The following is an 18,501-nucleotide window of genomic DNA, read 5'->3' as shown; positions in this document are numbered from 1 at the left end:
TATGTTGGTTTTCTCATGACACGGCTCATATAATAATGTTTCATATACTGTGAAAATACTGTGAAAATATACTATGAAAATATACTGTGAAAATATACTATGAACACAAAATGACCAACAAACTAGAACTTAATATCAATCTCATAAAAAACAACAAAGTCAAACAAGAAACAAAAATTTTGCTATTAACTACATCTGCTGGAGATATTCACCTATTTACACAAATATGAAAATGAACTTGCCCAAAACTCTGACAGATGTGTTAGTTTTAGAAGCAAAAAAAAAGTTAAACTGTCTTAGTCCCTTCTACATATTGGTATTTAACCCTTACCCTGCTATTTTTCTATAATGGACTGGTCCATCTTTCAATTTGGACAGTACTACTTATTATTCAAAGGGGTTTTCACTGAAAATTTACTGACTGAATAGCGAACAGTGCAGACCATGATTAGACTGCACAGATGTGCAGGCTGATCTTGGTCTGCACTGGTCGCAAAGGCAGAATCATCTGCAGCCAGCAGGCTAAGGGTTAATTAATGATCTGATGAGGGATAACTGGAAAGCGACACTATGTCAGATTTGCATACATTTATTTTAAAAGAAATGTCACAAAATACTTAGTTTATATACCCAATTAATATCACCCTGCTAAGAAAAGCAGCTATCAGTTGAATACACTGTGGTGGCAGACGTTCTTTCGTCGATCAACTGATATAAAAATTGAATGCATATCTTTATTTTCCACAATTTACTTTCATTTCTATTCAAGTGAGATGTTGTTTTTGTAATGCCAAACTGGTCACTCGGTGTTAATAAGAAACAAACCCCTTTCCTTACATTGGTATATCGCAAAATATTACAAAATTGTCAGTACGACGTTTTGAAACAACTTTATTAAAACAACAGTCCTCGAGTTGGAAATGACATTACTAAGAAAATGAATAAAATAGAATCGGCCATTTTTGGAATCAAGGACTGAGTGAGTCTGAGACACCAACATAACTCCATTACTGACTGTGTACTTTACATACAGCAGAGATTATCTTGTTAAACTTTAAAGCTGATTTCATCACTGTCTGACTTTTTATAGCATAAGGTTTGATAGGCTGCTTGCTGCATGTCTTAATACAAGTAAGTAGAAAATTAGTATATTGTTTTATTTTATTATACAAATACCAAAAGTAAAAGTTTATACAAAATGTACGGACAAGTAAACTAGCAGTACGGACAAGTAAATTTTCAAAGTTACTTGTCCGTGGACAAGTAAAATTTTCTGAGATTTTGCCGGCCCTGGATGTGGGTGATGATGTTGAACAATTATTTCAAGTTTGAATCAAATCCTTTCAGTAATAACAGAAATAGAGTGAAAGTGCATCAAAACTTTAACCTGAAATTCTAAGTAAAAAGGGGGAATAATTCATGAAATATTTGTGCCAGAGCTATGCACCTTGTTTAATATGATGTGCAGGGCTGGCAAAATCAATTGTCCAAGTTGTCCGAGTCGTATATTTGCGGGTCCGGACAACCGAATTTTTGCATTTTGCTTGTCCGTGAACAAGTGAAAATTGAGCATCTGCTTCCTAAAATTTGACAGAAATTCCTATTCAGACACTCAAAGCAATATTCAAGTCACCCGATTTTTCTATCCACACTCGCTAACTACTTATCTAAATATACATTGAATACTCCCCATTATAATTCAAGCTCTGCCTACTGCAGGTACTTGTGAGATTCTCCCCGAGAAATGCGGAAGCGTATCAAATTAACAGTTACACGAGATGCAATTATACTCGGCCAATCAGCGATGCTGTTATGTCTAATTATCTCACTGAGTTTAATTATCGACATGTGTAAACTAATTGTTGATAAAACTTATAATTATGATGATATCCATGGTAAATTAACAACTTGTTTCAAAAATATTCAACTACATAAAGACGACGGGTGGCAGACGTTCTTTCGTCGATCAACTGATATAAAAATTGAATGCATATCTTTATTTTCCACAATTTACTTTCATTTCTATTCAAGTGAGATGTTGTTTTTGTAATGCCAAACTGGTCACTCGGTATTAATAAGAAACAAACCCCTTTCCTTACATTGGTATATCGCAAAATATTACAAAATTGTCAGTACGACGTTTTGAAACAACTTTATTAAAACAACAGTCCTCGAGTTGGAAATGACATTACTAAGAAAATGAATAAAATAGAATCGGCCATTTTTGGAATCAAGGACTGAGTGAGTCTGAGACACCAACATAACTCCATTACTGACTGTGTACTTTACATACAGCAGGGATTATCTTGTTAAACTTTAAAGCTGATTTCATCACTGTCTGACTTTTTATAGCATAAGGTTTGATAGGCTGCTTGCTGCATGTCTTAATACAAGTAAGTAGAAAATTAGTATATTGTTTTATTTTATTATACAAATACCAAAAGTAAAAGTTTATACAAAATGTATGGACAAGTAAACTAGCAGTACGGACAAGTAAATTTTCAAAGTTACTTGTCTGTGGACAAGTAAAATTTTCTGTGATTTTGCCAGCCCTGGATGTGGGTGATGATGTTGAACAATTACTTCAAGTCTGAATCAAATCCTTTCAGTAATAACAGAAATAGAGTGAAAGTGCATTAAAACTTTTACCTGAAAATCTAAGTGAAAAGGGGATAAATCTTGAAATATTGGTGCCAGAGTTATGGTCCTTATGTCAGATGATGTGGGTGATGATGAGGAATAACTATTTTAAGTTTGAATCAAATCCATCAAGTCATTATAGAGATAAGAAGAAAAAAGAGAAAGTGTAAAAAAAATAAAATTAAACCAAGGTGGGGACGCGGAAGGACGCCGATCATTTAAAGGGATGTTTACTGATAATTTACTGACTTCATTGTGAATAGTGCAGACCATAATCAGCCTGCACAGATGTGCAGTCGGATCTTGGTCTACAATGGTCGCAAATGCAAAATCATTTGCCGCCAGCAGGTTAAAGGTTAAAATACCATATATCCTTTTCAACATAACACTATAAATATTCCTTTAATAGGCAAAGTCATTTCTAATGTAGTTTAGAACAGCCACTACTTATACTACTTGTAATCAAATTCAAAGTAAGAGTATTGATAGAGCTAAACTAAACCTCTAAAGGCAGTGTAATCTTTGCAATTCTAAGAATATATCTGAATGTGTAGGATTCTAACCTTCCAAATACTCATTGTTGTAGAAATTATGAACATAAAAACATACTGTATGAATGACTGTTAGTGACAACTGACAAGTGATATTTTATGTTTGAAAGCTTAATCAACCAAGACCTTTGTTTTTATCCATATTTAGGCATATTTGTGTGAGACATTTTCCTCAGATATTCGAAAATAATTTTCTGTTGTCAAAATGCCAAAGACTTTTGATTAATTTGAAAGCATTCCTTCAAGTGGTTTCTAATAAATATGCTCAAATCCAATACTTTCTCAAAATGTCTATGTTAAAAAATGGGCAGAACTTTGAAACTGTATAAGCTAGAGTTTTTAAAATTGTTCTATGAGGTCATCTTTCTATACCAGAGATATGTATTATGTTCAAAAGCATTTGCTCAGTAGTTCTTAAGAACCCTGTTTACGTGCCAATCATCAGCTTAATAAAAATTTTAAGTGAAAAAGGGCATAATTTTGACAAAAATTAGAGTTATGTTACTTGTTCTTGGATGGCACATAATGATCCAGAAGATGTGTGAAGTTTGAAAGCATCTGGCCTACCAGTGTTCAAGAAACCTGCTTATATGCAAAAGTTTTTGATGAGTTTTAATGAAGATGCAGATGTTAGCACTGGCACAAATGTTGATGAAAAGGTGCCAATAAAAGCTCTTCTATTTTAATACTTGAAAGTAGTCGGGCTAATAAGTGTGCTTATTCTGATACAGATACACAAATACAGGATAAACAAGTGTTTCATGCTTAAGTACTGCTGTATAATATCTATATGAGCCGTGCCATGGGAAAACCAACATAGTGGGTTTGCGACCAGCATGGATCCAGACCAGCCTGCGCATCCGCGCAGTCTGGTCAGGATCCATGCTGTTCGCTAACAGTTTCTCCAATTCCAACAGGCTTTAAAAGCGAACAGCATGGAGCCTGACCAGACTGCGCGGATGCGCAGGCTGGTCTGGATCCATGCTGGTCGCATACCCACTATGTTGGTTTTCTCATGGCACGGCTCATATAATAATGTTTCATATACTGTGAAAATACTGTGAAAATATACTATGAAAATATACTGTGAAAATATACTATGAACACAAAATGACCAACAAACTAGAAATTAATATCAATGTCATAAAAAACAACAAAGTCAAACAAGAAACAAAAATTTTGCTATTAACTACATCTGCTGGAGATATTCACCTATTTACACAAATATGAAAATGGCATAACTTGCCCAAAACTCTGACAGATGTGTTAGTTTTAGAAGCAAAAATAAAGTTAAACTGTCTTAGTCCCTTCTACATATTGGTATTTAATTAATAATCTGATGAGGGATAACTGGAAAGCGACACTATGTCAGATTTGCATACATTTATTTTAAAAGAAATGTCACAAAATACTTAGTTTATATACCCAATTAATATCACCCTGCTAAGAAAAGCAGCTATCAGTTGAATACACTGTGGTAGTATAAAGTATAATTAAGTAGTTCTGCAAGTTCAGGTGTTTTTTTCTACAATGTAGAATGAAATTGAGCCTGATTTTTCAAAACATTGACAAAGTTCTGCAAATAAAAAAAAAAAGATAGAGTCCTGTGTTTGATTTTTTGATGACTGATTTGACAAATTTAGACCTCATACAAGTTTTCATAATGGGAGTCTATAAGAAAAATCACAATTTTGATGACATTTTTGCAAACAGAAAGTTTTCTCAAATGCAGACATATTGAAACAGTGGTAACAATTATTAAACTTCAAAATAAAGTTTATGCCTGTGTGCTTATTTTTGAGGTTTTTTCCTATGATTTACGAGATCTGCAAATTTCAAGCAGCTCTGGAGGAATTATTTTGAATTATTTCACATATGTCTGCATTTCTCTTACCATTTATATCTGTATAAAATGTTGCCACTTTTGTAAAGAAACACACAGATGATATTTATATGCAAGAATTGCCTTTCTAATGGCTGCTTCAGGTTTTATTCTATGTTACCTGGATAAATATAGTAACGCTATGACTTTCGGTTTATCAAAACTTGCAGAACTACCTTAATAGTAAATGTGAAAAACTAAAACGCTAGAACTACTTTTTAACTGCTTACTCTCAGCTTCATCAGCTAATAACAGTATAAACAGAAAACTTAGCAGCATTCAAGTCAACATAAACATATTCTCCACTTGAAACTGTTACACAAAACTTAATTGCATTCAAATCAATGAAGACATTTTCACCACTTTACATCAAAAACTTTCAGTAACACTATTTCAAGATGTACAATTGTTCTGCCGAGTGGGCCCTGTATGTTATTAGAAGAAGAAGAAAAGGAAAACCAACCTTGTGTTATTGTGTACTTTCAGTTTTTGTTTGTTCTACCTATTCCAAAACAAGGTTATTCCTTAACTGAGCCACGCCATGGGAAAACCAACATAGTGGCTTTGCGACCAGCATGGATCCAGACCAGCCTGCGCATCCACGCAGTCTGATCAGGATCCATGCTGTTCGCTAACGGTTTCTCTAATTGCTATAGGCTTTGAAAGCGAACAGCATGGATCCTGACCAGACTGCGCGGAAAGCCACTATGTTGGTTTTCTCATGGCGCGGCTCAATTTCTCTTTAAATATTAGACACAGTAACTATCCCTGGTATTAAACATCATTCTGAAGAACTCCAAGGGAGGTAATAGGAACATTCTAAATTTAATTGTTAATCTTATAAAAAAATAGATTTGGATGTGATATTTTTCATTGTAAATTTCAGCCATACCATTTTTCACATCAAAATCCCTTTTAAATTCTATTTTTGTTAACTAATTGTTCTAAAACTTTCAGGATATTCTAGTTAGCACAAAAACGGTACCTCCATGACAAAATTTTGTAAAATTATAGCAAAAAAATCCCAAAAGTTGTATTTTGCGTGATCTTTACCATAGCAAATATACTTTTTCATCATAAATTTAAAGCATCATCATAAAATGTATTTCAAAAATTCAACTAGAATGTGTCTGTAGGACACAGGGTGTGCCCCCCACTGGTACATTTGTCACAAATATGGGGAAATAATTCAAATGTTTGCAGTTTTAATGGGGTTTAGCCTTAACAAACATTTTATAAAAAGGACTCATTATTCTAGGCCATACACTTTTTGAGCTATGAGCATCACAAACAAAAAATCCACCATTTTGGCTATTTCAAGGGCCGTAACTCTGTAATAAGCACTAAGATTCTCAAGAAGAATGCCAAGTGCGCAATAATAAAGACTCAAGCAAGGTTTCATGAATTTACATCAAATTCTTTTTTTGAACTAGGCACATAATTAGGTGAAAATGTTCATTTTTTGACTATTTCAGGGCCATAACTCTGAAAATAGGGGGCAGACCTAGATGAAAAATAGGAGGTGCACAAGTTCATATCATGATAATCTCATGCAAGGTTTAATCAAATTATATGTTCGTTGTATTACTTTTTGAGTTACGCGCGTCACAAGGTGAAAATGTGCATTTTTTTACTATTTCAGGGGCCATAACTCTGAAAATAGGGGGCAGACCTAGATGAACAAGAGCACCGCCTTGCGGGTGCTGACGCTCATCTGATTTTTTTTAGTGTAATAGAAATATTGTCCTACCCATGATTTTCTAAGTCTAAAAAGGGCCATCATTCTTGCAAAAAGCAGGATAGAGTTATGTTTCTTGATGTACAGTGTCCACTTATGATGGTGAAAAACTGTTGCAAGTTTTAAAGCAATAGCTTTGATAGTTTATGAGAAAAGTTGACTTAAACATAATACTCAACCAAGAAAATGATTTTCTAAGTCCAAAAGGGGCAATAATTATTGCAAAAAGCAGGATGGAGTTATGTTGCTTGCTGTACAGGGTCAGCTTATGATGGTGAACAAGTGTTGCAAGTTTCAAAGCAATAGCTTTGATAGTTTAAGAGAAAAAGTTGACCTAAACATAAAACTTAACCAAGAAATCTGATATTTTCTAAGTCCAAAAGGGGCCATAAATCTTGCAAAAAGCAGGACGGAGTTATGTTTCTTGCTGTACAGGGTCAACTTATGATGGTGAACAAGTGTTGCAAGTTTTAAAGCAATAGCTTTGATAGTTTAGGATTAAAGCTGACCTAAACATAAAACTTAACCAAGAAAACTGATTTTCTAAGTCCAAAAGGGGCAATAAATCTTGCAAAAAGCAAGATGGAGTTATGTTTCTTGATGTACAGGGTCAGCTTATGATGGTGAACAAGTACTCCAAGTTTCAAAGCAATAGCTTTGATAGTTTAGGAGAAAAGTTGACCTAAACATAAAACTTAACCAAGAAATCTGATATTTTCTAAGTACAAAAGGGGCCATAAATCTTGCAAAAAGCAAGATGGAGTTATGTTTCTTGCTATACAGGGTCAGCTTATGATGGTGAACAAGTATTCCAAGTTTCAAAGCAATAGCTTTGATAGTTTAGGAGAAAAGCTGACCTAAACATAAAACTTAACCAGGCAACGCCGACGCAGACGCCGACGCCGACGCCGACGCCGACAACCGCTCAAGTGATGACAATAACTCATCATTTTTTTTTCAAAAAATCAGATGAGCTAAAAATAGGAGGTGCACAAGTTCATATCATGATAATCTCATGCAAGGTTTAATCAAATTATATGTTCATTGTATTACTTTTTGAGTTACGCGTGTCACAAGGTGAAAATGTGCACTTTTTACTATTTCAGGAGCCATAACTCTGAAAATAGGGGGCGGACCCAGATAAAAAATAGGAGATGCGTAAGTTCAAATCATGATAAAGACTCATGCAAGGTTTAATCAAATTATATGTTAAATACTTTTGAGCTAGGCGTGTCACAAGGTGAAAATGTGCATTTTTTACTATTTCAGGGGCCACAACTCTGAAAATAGGGGGCGGACCCAGATGAAAAATAGGAGGTGTGCAAGTTCATATCATGATTAAGACTCATGCAAGGTTTCATGAATCTATATCAAAAACTTTTTGAGCTACGTGTGTCACAAAGCGAAAATGTGCATTTTTGACTATTTCAGGGGAAATAACTCTGGAAATAGGGGGCGGAGCCAGACGAAAAATAGGAGGTGCGCAAGTTCATATCATGATAAAGACTCATGCAAGGTTTCATCAATTTATATCAAATAGTTTTTGTGTGTGTGTGTTCGGGTTTTACGTCTTTTTCAACAATTTTTCAGTCATATAAACGACGGTGTAACATTGAGCACAATGCCCAACTTTATAGTGCTGCCTCACTGGAATATCACGCCGAAGACATGTGGCATGATACCCCACCCAGTCACATTATACTGACACCGGGCTGACCAGTCCTAACACTATCCCCTTAATGCTGAGCGCCAAGCGAGGAAGCTGCTAGTACCATTTTTACGTCTTTGGTATGACACGGCCAGGGATCGAACCCACGACCTCCTGCACTTGAAGCGGACGCTCTACCACTAGGCTACCGAGGCGGTTCGAATACTTTTTGAGCTAGGCGCGTCAGGAACTTCGGACGGATGCACAGATGGACACACAGACAAGAGCAAATCTATATGCCCCCACCACTCATGGGGTGGGGGGGTTGGGGAAGCACAAAAAGATCCAAGATCCTACTACCACCCTCACAGATCTTTAAAATGGTGTATACATGAATCTTACAAAACAAAGAAACCCAAAAAAACTGCAGTTCATGAATAACCCTTGCTATGATTTAGGCAGATGTAATAAGGTTTGGGTATCTTTGAAATCTGTGAGTTTAATATAAGCAACACACCTTATGTACATCATACAAAATTTGCAGGTATTCAAAGGAAATAGGAAGTTATTGTAGTGTTTTGTTAGTATTTCTTTTCTAGATTTACAATATTAAGAAGTAGGTTGTGTGAATACAACCAAACAAAAGCACAAGTGAAGTAGAAAATGTCTTCAACAAAGTAAGCAATAACTTACTCCATAACAATCATGTTCCTGGTAGTAAATAAAATCATAATAAAAACAGATGTATCTGTTAATAAAGAAGTGTAAATAAAGTGACCTGTACTGTAAATCAGGGTTTCAACAATTAAACAACTAAAGTCACAAGAGACAATATACTGGTGATCACCTAAATGTAACAGAGATATCTTACTTAAAATGACAAATTCATATAAGGCAATATACTAGTACTGGTGATCACCTAGAATGGAAGCCAGCTTTCTTAGTTAAAATGATAACTTCACATGAGGCAATAAACTGGTAATATAAATCTAGAATGGAAGCCAGCTTTCTCAGTTACAATAACAAATTCACATGAGGAAATAAACTTGTGATCATCTAGAATGGAACCCAGCTTTTTCAGTTAACATGGCAAGTTCACATGAGGCAATATACTGGTGATCATCTATAATGAAACCCAGCTTTCTCAGCTAAGATGACAAATTCACATGAGGCAATGTATTAGTGATCATCTAAAATATAACCCAGTTTTTTCGGTTAACATGACAAATTCACATGAGGCAATATACCGGTGATCATGTAGAATGGAACCCAGCTTTCTCAGCTAAAATGACAAATTCACATGAGGCAGTATACTGGTGGTCATCTAGAATGGAACCCAGCTTTCTTAGTTAAAATGGCAAATTCACAAGAGACAATACACTGGTGATCATCTAGAATGGAACCCAGCTTTAAGGGTTAACACGACAAATTCACATGAGGCAATTAACTGGTGATCATCTAGAATGGAACCCAGCTTTCTCAGTTAAAACTAGAAGATGCTTTTGTAAAAAAAAGTGCATGTCTCCCCAAATGCAAAGTCGTATAGGCAAGAAGTCAATAGGGGTCAGGAGCGAAAGTCAGAGACACTGATGGTTGACTGCAATAGGGATCACCTACTTGGCATGTCCAGTCATCCCACTAAGTTTCAACATTCTTGGCCTAGTGGTTCTCAAGTTACTGTTCAGGCTCCTGTGACCTTGACCTTTGATCAAGTGACCCCAAAATAAATAGGGGTCATCTACTCTGCATGTCCAATCATCCTATTAAGTTTCAACATTCTAGGTCAAGTGTTTCTCAAGTTACTGTCTGGAAATGATTTTACATGACCAGGCCCCTGTGACCTTGACCTTTAATAGAGTGATCCCAAATATCTATAGGGTTCATCTACTCTGCATGTTCAATCACCCTATGAAGTTTCAACATTCTGGGTCAAGCGGTTCTCAAGTTATTGATCAGAAATGGTTTTCCATGTTCAGGCCCCTGTGACCGTGACCTTTAACAGAGTGACCCCAAAATCTATAGGGGTCATCTACTCTGTATGCTCAATCATCCTATGAAGTTTCAGCATTCTGGATCAGGTGGTTCTCAAGTTATTGATCGGAAATGGTTTTCAAGGTTCAGGCCCCTGTGGCCTAGACCTTTAACAGAGTGACCCTAAAAACATAAGGGGTCATTTACTCTACATGATCAATCATCCTATGAACTTTCAACATTTTGGGTCAAGTGGTTCTCAAGTTATTGATCTGAAATGGTTTTCAATGTTCAGGCCCCTGTGACCTTGACCTTAAATGGAGTGACCCCAAAAACAAAAAGAGTCATCCACTCTGCATGACCAATCATCCTATGAAGTTTCAACATTCTGGGTCAAGTGGTTCTCAAGTTATTGATCAGAAATGGTATTCAATGCTCAGGCCCCTGTGACCTTGACCTTTAATGGAATGACTCCAAAAACAATAGGGGTCATCTACTCTGCATGATCAATCATCCTATGAAGTTTAAACATTCTGGGTCAAGTGGTTCTCAAGTTATTGATCGGAAATGGTTTTCAATGTTCAGGCCCCTGTGACCTTTGATGGAGTGACCCCAAAAACAATTGGGGTCATCTACTCCAGCAGCCCTACCATCCTATGAAGTTTGAAGGTTCTAGGTCAAATGGTTCTCCAGTTATTGATCGGAAATGAAGTGTGACGTACGAACGAATGGACAGGGCAAAAACAATATGTTTCCCCCAGAGTGTGGGGGAGGGGAGAGACATAATAACAAATTCACATAGGTATATACTGGTGATCATCTAGAATGGAACCCAGCTTTCTCAGTTAAAAGGACAAATTCACATGAGCCAATATACTGGTGATCATCTAGAATGGAACCCAGCTTTCTCAGTTAAAATGACAAATTCACATGAGGCAATAAACTAGTGATCATCTAGAATGGAACCCAGTTTTCTCAATTAAAATGAAAAATTTACATGCGGCAATATACTGGTGATCATCAAGAATGAAACCCAGCTTTCTCAGTTAAAATGACAAATTCTCTTGAGGCAATAGACTGGTGATCATCTATAATGCAACCCAGCTTTCTCAGCTAAAATGACAAATTCACATGAGCCAATATACTGGTGATCATCTAGAATGGAATTCAGCTTTCTCAGCTAAAATGACAAATTCACATAAGGCAATATACTTGTGATCATCTAGAATGGAACCCAACTTTTTCAGTTAAAATGACAAATTCACATGAGCCAATATACTGGTGATCATCTAGAATGGAACCCAGCTTTCTCAGTTAAAATGACAAATTCACATGAGGCAATAAACAAGTGATCATCTAGAATGGAGCCAAGCTTTCTCAGTTAAAATGACAAATTCACATGAAGCAATATACTGGTGATTATCTAGAATGGAACCCAGCTTTCTCAGTTAAAACATTCATGATAAATTCACACAAAGCATATATACTAGAGATCATCTAGAATGAAACTCAGCTTTCTCAGTTAAAATGACAAATTCACATAAGGCAATATACAGGTGATCATCTAGAATGGAACCCAACTTCCTCAGTTAAAATGACAAATTCACATGAGCCAATACACTGGTGATCATCTAGAATGGAACCCAGCTTTCTCAGTTAAAACTAGAAGATGCTTTTGTAAAAAAAAGTGCATGTCTCCCCAAATGCAAAGTCGTATAGGCAAGAAGTCAATAGGGGTCAGGAGCGAAAGTCAGAGACACTGATGGTTGACTGCAATAGGGATCACCTACTTGGCATGTCCAGTCATCCCACTAAGTTTCAACATTCTTAGCCTAGTGGTTCTCAAGTTACTGTTCAGGCTCCTGTGACCTTGACCTTTGATCAAGTGACCCCAAAATAAATAGGGGTCATCTACTCTGCATGTCCAATCATCCTATTAAGTTTCAACATCCTAGGTCGTGTTTCTCAAGTTACTGTCTGGAAATGATTTTAAATGACCAGGCCCCTGTGACCTTGACCTTTAATAGACTGACCCAAATATCTATAGGGTTCATCTACTCTGCATGTCCAATCACCCTATGAAGTTTCAACTTAAAATGACAAATTCATATAAGGCAATATACTAGTACTGGTGATCACCTAGAATGGAAGCCAGCTTTCTTAGTTAAAATGATAACTTCACATGAGGCAATAAACTGGTGATATAAATCTAGAATGGAAGCCAGCTTTCTCAGTTAAAATAACAAATTCACATGAGGAAATAAACTTGTGATCATCTAGAATGGAACCCAGCTTTTTCAGTTAACATGGCAAGTTCACATGAGGCAATATACTGGTGATCATCTATAATGAAACCCAGCTTTCTCAGCTAAGATGACAAATTCACATGAGGCAATGTATTAGTGATCATCTAAAATATAACCCAGTTTTTTCGGTTAACATGACAAATTCACATGAGGCAATATACCGGTGATCATGTAGAATGGAACCCAGCTTTCTCAGCTAAAATGACAAATTCACATGAGGCAGTATACTGGTGGTCATCTAGAATGGAACCCAGCTTTCTTAGTTAAAATGGCAAATTCACAAGAGACAATACACTGGTGATCATCTAGAATGGAACCCAGCTTTAAGGGTTAACACGACAAATTCACATGAGGCAATTAACTGGTGATCATCTAGAATGGAACCCAGCTTTCTCAGTTAAAACTAGAAGATGCTTTTGTAAAAAAAAGTGCATGTCTCCCCAAATGCAAAGTCGTATAGGCAAGAAGTCAATAGGGGTCAGGAGGGAAAGTCAGAGACACTGATGGTTGACTGCAATAGGGATCACCTACTTGGCATGTCCAGTCATCCCACTAAGTTTCAACATTCTTGGCCTAGTGGTTCTCAAGTTACTGTTCAGGCTCCTGTGACCTTGACCTTTGATCAAGTGACCCCAAAATAAATAGGGGTCATCTACTCTGCATGTCCAATCATCCTATTAAGTTTCAACATTCTAGGTCAAGTGTTTCTCAAGTTACTGTCTGGAAATGATTTTACATGACCAGGCCCCTGTGACCTTGACCTTTAATAGACTGACCCAAATATCTATAGGGTTCATCTACTCTGCATGTCCAATCACCCTATGAAGTTTCAACTTAAAATGACAAATTCATATAAGGCAATATGTTACTAGAGGCAGGTGATCTCCTAGAATGGAACATGGACCTTTCTAGTTAAAATAACAATTTACATGAGGCAATAAACTTGATGATCAATCTAGAATGGAGAGTTTCAACATTCTCAGTAAATGCAATTACTTGAAATTTACATTAGAAGAGCCAACTTACTTGATTATATGACTGAATCCCAAATATCTAGGTTATCAACTGCAGTTTTCAGTTAAAATATGAAATTCACATAAGCATATATACTAGTGATATCTAGATGAGATCACTACAAGTGTGCTATAGTCTTTTACAAACCAATAAATATATTGTCATTAAAAAACTGTCCAAGAAAATTCAGTTATGAATGCCTTCAAAACTATTGAATCTTTGTGGCACTGATACATGTAGATTTGTTATTGCGGTGTTCTAAATGTTTTCATGGAGCCAAAACCCTTTACATTCAAGGAGTAGGAATAATTCCCTGGTTTACAGTACATTTATAGTGCCAGTATTACAACAGAGTTACCTGGCATGCTATGAAAGGGTGAGGTAGGTGCGGAGTAAGTAGGTGGGGGAGGAAGCATATCCACTAGATGTTTTGGCACCGTACATAACGGCGCTGTCAAGATGTGGTATTCCATGACGACATCGCACAGAGCGTACTTCAGCGCCAGAGTGAGTTTCTCTTGCAGAACTGGGATGTCCACATCGCCGACTTGCCAAATATGGAACTGTATTAATGCTGTAGGGCCTGAATCATATTAAAACTTCATACATTTTCTCTTCTTGTATTCTCAATAAATAAACATATATACTCATTTTATTGAAGTCGGCTTATTCATATAAACAAACTAAAGCATCTGGAAAAGACTGTGAATTTCAAAGGAAAACAAACAAAATGTAAGCTGATTAGTCACATGATATTGCACAACAAAAATCTTTCTGAGATCAAGAGAAACTTCTGATACCATTATACTCAGCTGTATCTTCTTGAATAGAACTTGTTGAAATTTAAAATGTACATAAAATCACAATACCTGGTTTTTTACTGTTGGGTTGAATCTCAAATGTTTGAGCAATGACGAACGACTCAAGGTCTTGTTTTGTTTCAATGTCCAGGTAGGCAAGACTAGATGGTTTAGGACATTGCAACAATCTCACCTGGTTACCCTGACCATCCACTAGACATACACTGACCACTGATATACCTGCAAAATATCCAACATTTTTTCCTGTATGTACTGTTACCTTCTGCTGAATTATAAATGGTAAACAGAATTGTGGATTAAATTTGAATAGCTTGCCCTTTGTCAGCATATATTTCAAATTTCAAATTGTGTTTAACACATTATCTGTTATGTGCTGAATTACAAAATTCCTGTCACACTGATATATTCATTTTCTTCTGTATTTACTATTATTTCAAATCATTGTGGTTTTTGTCTTGAAGAAATGAATTATTTTGTACTGTTAGCATGTTTGCATAATAAAATTTATCAACACAACAGTCTGGCTTGCCTTAAATAAATAACACAATGTCATGATTCCTACAATTTACCGGCACTGTAAAAATTACACATGAAAACAGAAAAGACGGACTGTGCGGTACAAGAAAACAAGAGGACCATGATGGTCCTGAATCGCTCACCTGCCCCCACATGAACTGTGTATGACGTCGTTTTTTCTATTATTTGAGCTCATGTGACCTACTTCTGAACTTGACCTAGATATCATCAAGATAAAAAATTCTGACCAATTTTCATGAAGATCCATTGAAAAATATGGCCTCTAGAGAGGTCACAAGGTTTTTTTTATTATTTGACTTAATAACCTAGTTTTTGAAGGCATTTGACCCAGTTTTGTACTTGACCTACATATCATCAAGGTGAACATTCTCACCAATTTTCATGAAGATCTCATGAAAAATATGGCCTCCAGAGAGGTCACAAGGTTTTTCTATTTTTAGACATACTGACCTAGTTTTGACCGCATGTGACCCAGTTTCGAACTTGACCTAGATATCAAAAAGGTGAACATTCTCACCAATTTTCATACAGATCCATTGAAAAATATGGCCTCTAGAGAGGTCAAAAGGTCTTTCTATGTTGAGACCTAGTGACCTAGTTTTTGACCACAGTTAACCCGGTTTCAAACTTGACCTAGATATCATCAAGATGAACATTCAGACCAACTTTCATACAGATCCCATGAAAACTATGGCCTCTAAAGTGGTCACAAGGTTTTTCTATTATTTGACCTACTGACCTAATTTTTGACCGCATGTAATCCAGTTTCGAACTTGACCTAGATATCATCAAGATGAACATTCTGACCAATTTTCATGCAGATCCCAAGAAAAATATGGCCTCTACAGAGGTCACAAGATTTTTCTATTATTTGACTTACAGACCTAGTTTTTGACTGAACGTAACCCAGTTTCAAACTTGACCTACATATCATAAAGATAAACATTCTGACCAATTTTCATACAGATCCCATGAAAAATATGACCTCTAGAGAGGTCACAAGGTTTTTCTATTATTTGACCTGATGACCTAGTTTTGGACCCCACGTGACCCAGTTTCAAACTTGACCTAGATATCATCAAGGTAAACATTCTGACCAATTTTCATGAAGATCCCATGAAAAATATGGCCTCTAGGGAGGTCACAAGAATTTTCTATTTTTTAGACCTACTGACCTAGTTTTGGACCGCAGTTGACCCAATTTCGAACTTGACCTAGAAATCACCAAGATGAACAATCTGACCAATTTTCATGCAGATCCCATCAAAAATATGGCCTCTACAGAGGTCACAAGGTTTTTCTATTATTTGACCTACTGACCTAGTTTTGGATCGGACGTGACCCAGTTTCGAACCTGACCTAAATATCATCAAGATGAACATTCTGACCAATTTTCATACAGATCCCATGAAAAATATGACCTCTAGAGAGGTCACAAGGATTTTCTATTATTTGACCCACTGACCTAGTTTTTGACCGCAGTTGACCGGGTTTCAAACTTGACCTAGTTATCATCAAGATGAACATTCTGATCAATTTTCATACAGATCCAATGAAAAATCTGGCCTCTACAGAGGTCACATGGTTTTTCTATTATTTGACATACTGACCTAGTTTTGGACCGGAGGTGACCCAGTTTCGAACCTGACCTAGATATCATCAAGATGAACATTCTGACCAATTTTCATGCAGATCCCATGAAAAATATGACCACCAGAGAGGTCACAATGGTTTTCTATTATTTGTCCTACTGACCTAGTTTTTGACCGCATGTAATCCAGTTTCAAACTTGACCTAGATATCATCAAGATGAACATTCTGACCAATTTTCATGCAGATCCCAAGAAAAATATGGCCTCTACAGAAGTCACAAGATTTTTCTATTATTTGACTTACAGACATGAAAATTGTGACCTCTAGAGTGGTCACAAGCAAAAGTTTACGCACGCACTGACTGACAGACGGACGATGGACGCTGCGTGATCACAAAAGCTCACCTTGTCACTTTGTGACAGGTGAGCTAAAATTACTGTAATACCAAGTGAATACAGACATGTCAAATAATGTGCATGCTGGTATAATAATGTACTTGCTGGTATAAAAATGTACTTGCTGGTATAAAAATGAAGATGCTGGTGTGATAATAACCATAACAGGGCATATTTATTGCGGAGTATACTTCACCCAAAGTTAGAACCAGCAGTATATAAGATATGAATGATCTTGTTGTAGAAAAGCTACCATGAGTGCACAAAGTTCAAGATTTTGCTAACTTGATCTACATATGCCAGATAAGAGGAGCATCCAAAAATTGCTATTTAATGTAATTTTCTGGCTGTATGTAGTGGTGTACATACTGGGACTGTGAGAAGTCTTACCAGTTTTTCTGGCTGTATGTGGAGGTATATACAGAGACTGTGAGGTGACTTACCAGTTTTTCTGGCTGTATGTGGAGGTATATACAGAGACTGTGAGGTGACTTACCAGTTTTTCTGGCTGTATGTGGAGGTATATACAGAGACTGTGAGGTGACTTACCAGTTTTTCTGGCTGTATGTGGTGGTATATACAGGAATGCCTGATCTGCTGGTATTGAAGTCAACTTTCCATCAAATGTATCCTGAAGATAAATTATCAGTTTGAATATACTACCTGATGAGGAAAACAAGAGCTGTCTCCATAGGATGACATATGCCCCCGATGGCACTTTGAATGAGTAGTTATGGCCGATGTTAGAGTTTAGGACCTTTGAGCTACGGAGCTGGGTCTTGCGCGCGACACGTCGTCTTAATGTGTCACACATTCATGCCAAGTTATTTTAAAATTCATGCATGAATGACAAAGATATGGACCGGACAAGCCCATCAATGCACTATCATGAAAAATGACCTTTAACGTCTAAGTGTGACCTTGACCTTTGAGCTACGGACCTGGGTCTTGAGCGCAACACGTCATCTTACTGTGGTACACATTCATGCCAAGTTATTTGAAAATCTATCCATCGATGACAAAGATATGGACTGGACACGCCCATCAATGCACTATCCTTTAATGTCTAAGTGTGACCTTGACCTTTGAGCTACGGACCTGGGTCTTGCGCGCGACACGTTGTCTTACTGTGGTACACATTCATGCCAAGTTATTTGAAAATCCATCCATCGATGACAAAGATATGGACCGGACACGAAAATTGCGGACACACTGACAGACTGACAGACCGACAGACAGACCAACAGACGGACAGACGGTTCAAAAACTATATGCCTCCCTTCGGGGGCATAAAAACTGTATTACTTGTACCAAAATCCTTTAAACAGAAGATATGAAGCAAACACACTGGAGCAGACATACAGTTAAGCAATCTGACCTCTGACATCCAAGTGATGTTGACCTT

General features: G+C 36.7%; 1 protein-coding gene across 3 annotated transcripts in view; it reads right to left on the bottom strand.

Moving 5' to 3' along the window:
- Positions 1–18,501, bottom strand: part of LOC123525294 (KICSTOR complex protein SZT2-like) — a 255,300-nt gene that overhangs the window by 75,834 nt on the left and 160,965 nt on the right. For 2 of the 3 annotated variants that reach the window (XM_053537974.1, XM_053537975.1), the window contains exons 43-45: positions 17,646–17,727; positions 14,620–14,790; positions 14,109–14,333 (exon numbers count right to left, since the gene is read on the bottom strand). In XM_053537974.1, coding sequence (XP_053393949.1) covers positions 14,109–14,333; positions 14,620–14,790; positions 17,646–17,727 — 478 coding nt within the window. The remainder of the gene's footprint in view (positions 1–14,108; positions 14,334–14,619; positions 14,791–17,645; positions 17,728–18,501) is intronic. The other variant, XM_053537976.1, reaches the window with a different exon arrangement.

The sequence above is a fragment of the Mercenaria mercenaria genome, chromosome 3 (genome assembly GCF_021730395.1).
Source record: "Mercenaria mercenaria strain notata chromosome 3, MADL_Memer_1, whole genome shotgun sequence".
Taxonomy (NCBI): domain Eukaryota; kingdom Metazoa; phylum Mollusca; class Bivalvia; order Venerida; family Veneridae; genus Mercenaria; species Mercenaria mercenaria.
Note: the sequence above shows the minus strand (reverse complement) of the source record. Positions and strands in the feature narration are given on the sequence as shown.